The sequence below is a fragment of the Daldinia childiae genome (assembly GCF_008694065.1).
Source record: "Daldinia childiae strain JS-1345 chromosome Unknown Scaffold89, whole genome shotgun sequence".
Classification (NCBI taxonomy): domain Eukaryota; kingdom Fungi; phylum Ascomycota; class Sordariomycetes; order Xylariales; family Hypoxylaceae; genus Daldinia; species Daldinia childiae.
This window is the reverse complement of record NW_022984730.1, coordinates 1-316: the sequence shown is the minus strand read 5'-3', so window position 1 is coordinate 316 and position 316 is coordinate 1. Positions and strand designations below refer to the sequence as shown.

General features: G+C 59.2%; 1 protein-coding gene across 1 annotated transcript in view; it reads right to left on the bottom strand.

The window, feature by feature from the left end:
* Positions 1-316, bottom strand: part of GL218_09637 (Uncharacterized UPF0442 protein C7D4.12c) — a gene marked incomplete at both ends in the record, with an annotated part of 1,204 nt that extends 888 nt beyond the window's left edge. The window contains one exon of the mRNA XM_033586466.1: positions 28-316. Within this exon, the coding sequence (XP_033432799.1) occupies positions 28-316 (289 nt within the window). The remainder of the gene's footprint in view (positions 1-27) is intronic.

Genomic DNA, 316 nt, shown 5'->3' with positions numbered 1-316 from the left:
TCCAGACTGCTGCTCAGAACCGCAAACCCCGGGAGGATCATGGCAATGGCCGACTGCGCAATGGCCGGGAAGCAAAAGAGGTACGTACCGTTGTGTTTGATACTCCCGAATGCGCGTGCCAAAAAGGACGTCAATATGGCGGCCGACACTTCCAACACGTTGGCATACGTCGATGACGGGGGCGCGACAACCTGCTGCATGAAGCCGACGAGCAGGCCGAGCACGAAGATGATGGGCAAGTCGATTGGGCGGGCGGAAAACGCATACGGCCCGACGGAGACGCTGGCCAGCCCCATGAAGAGGATGACAAGCCATT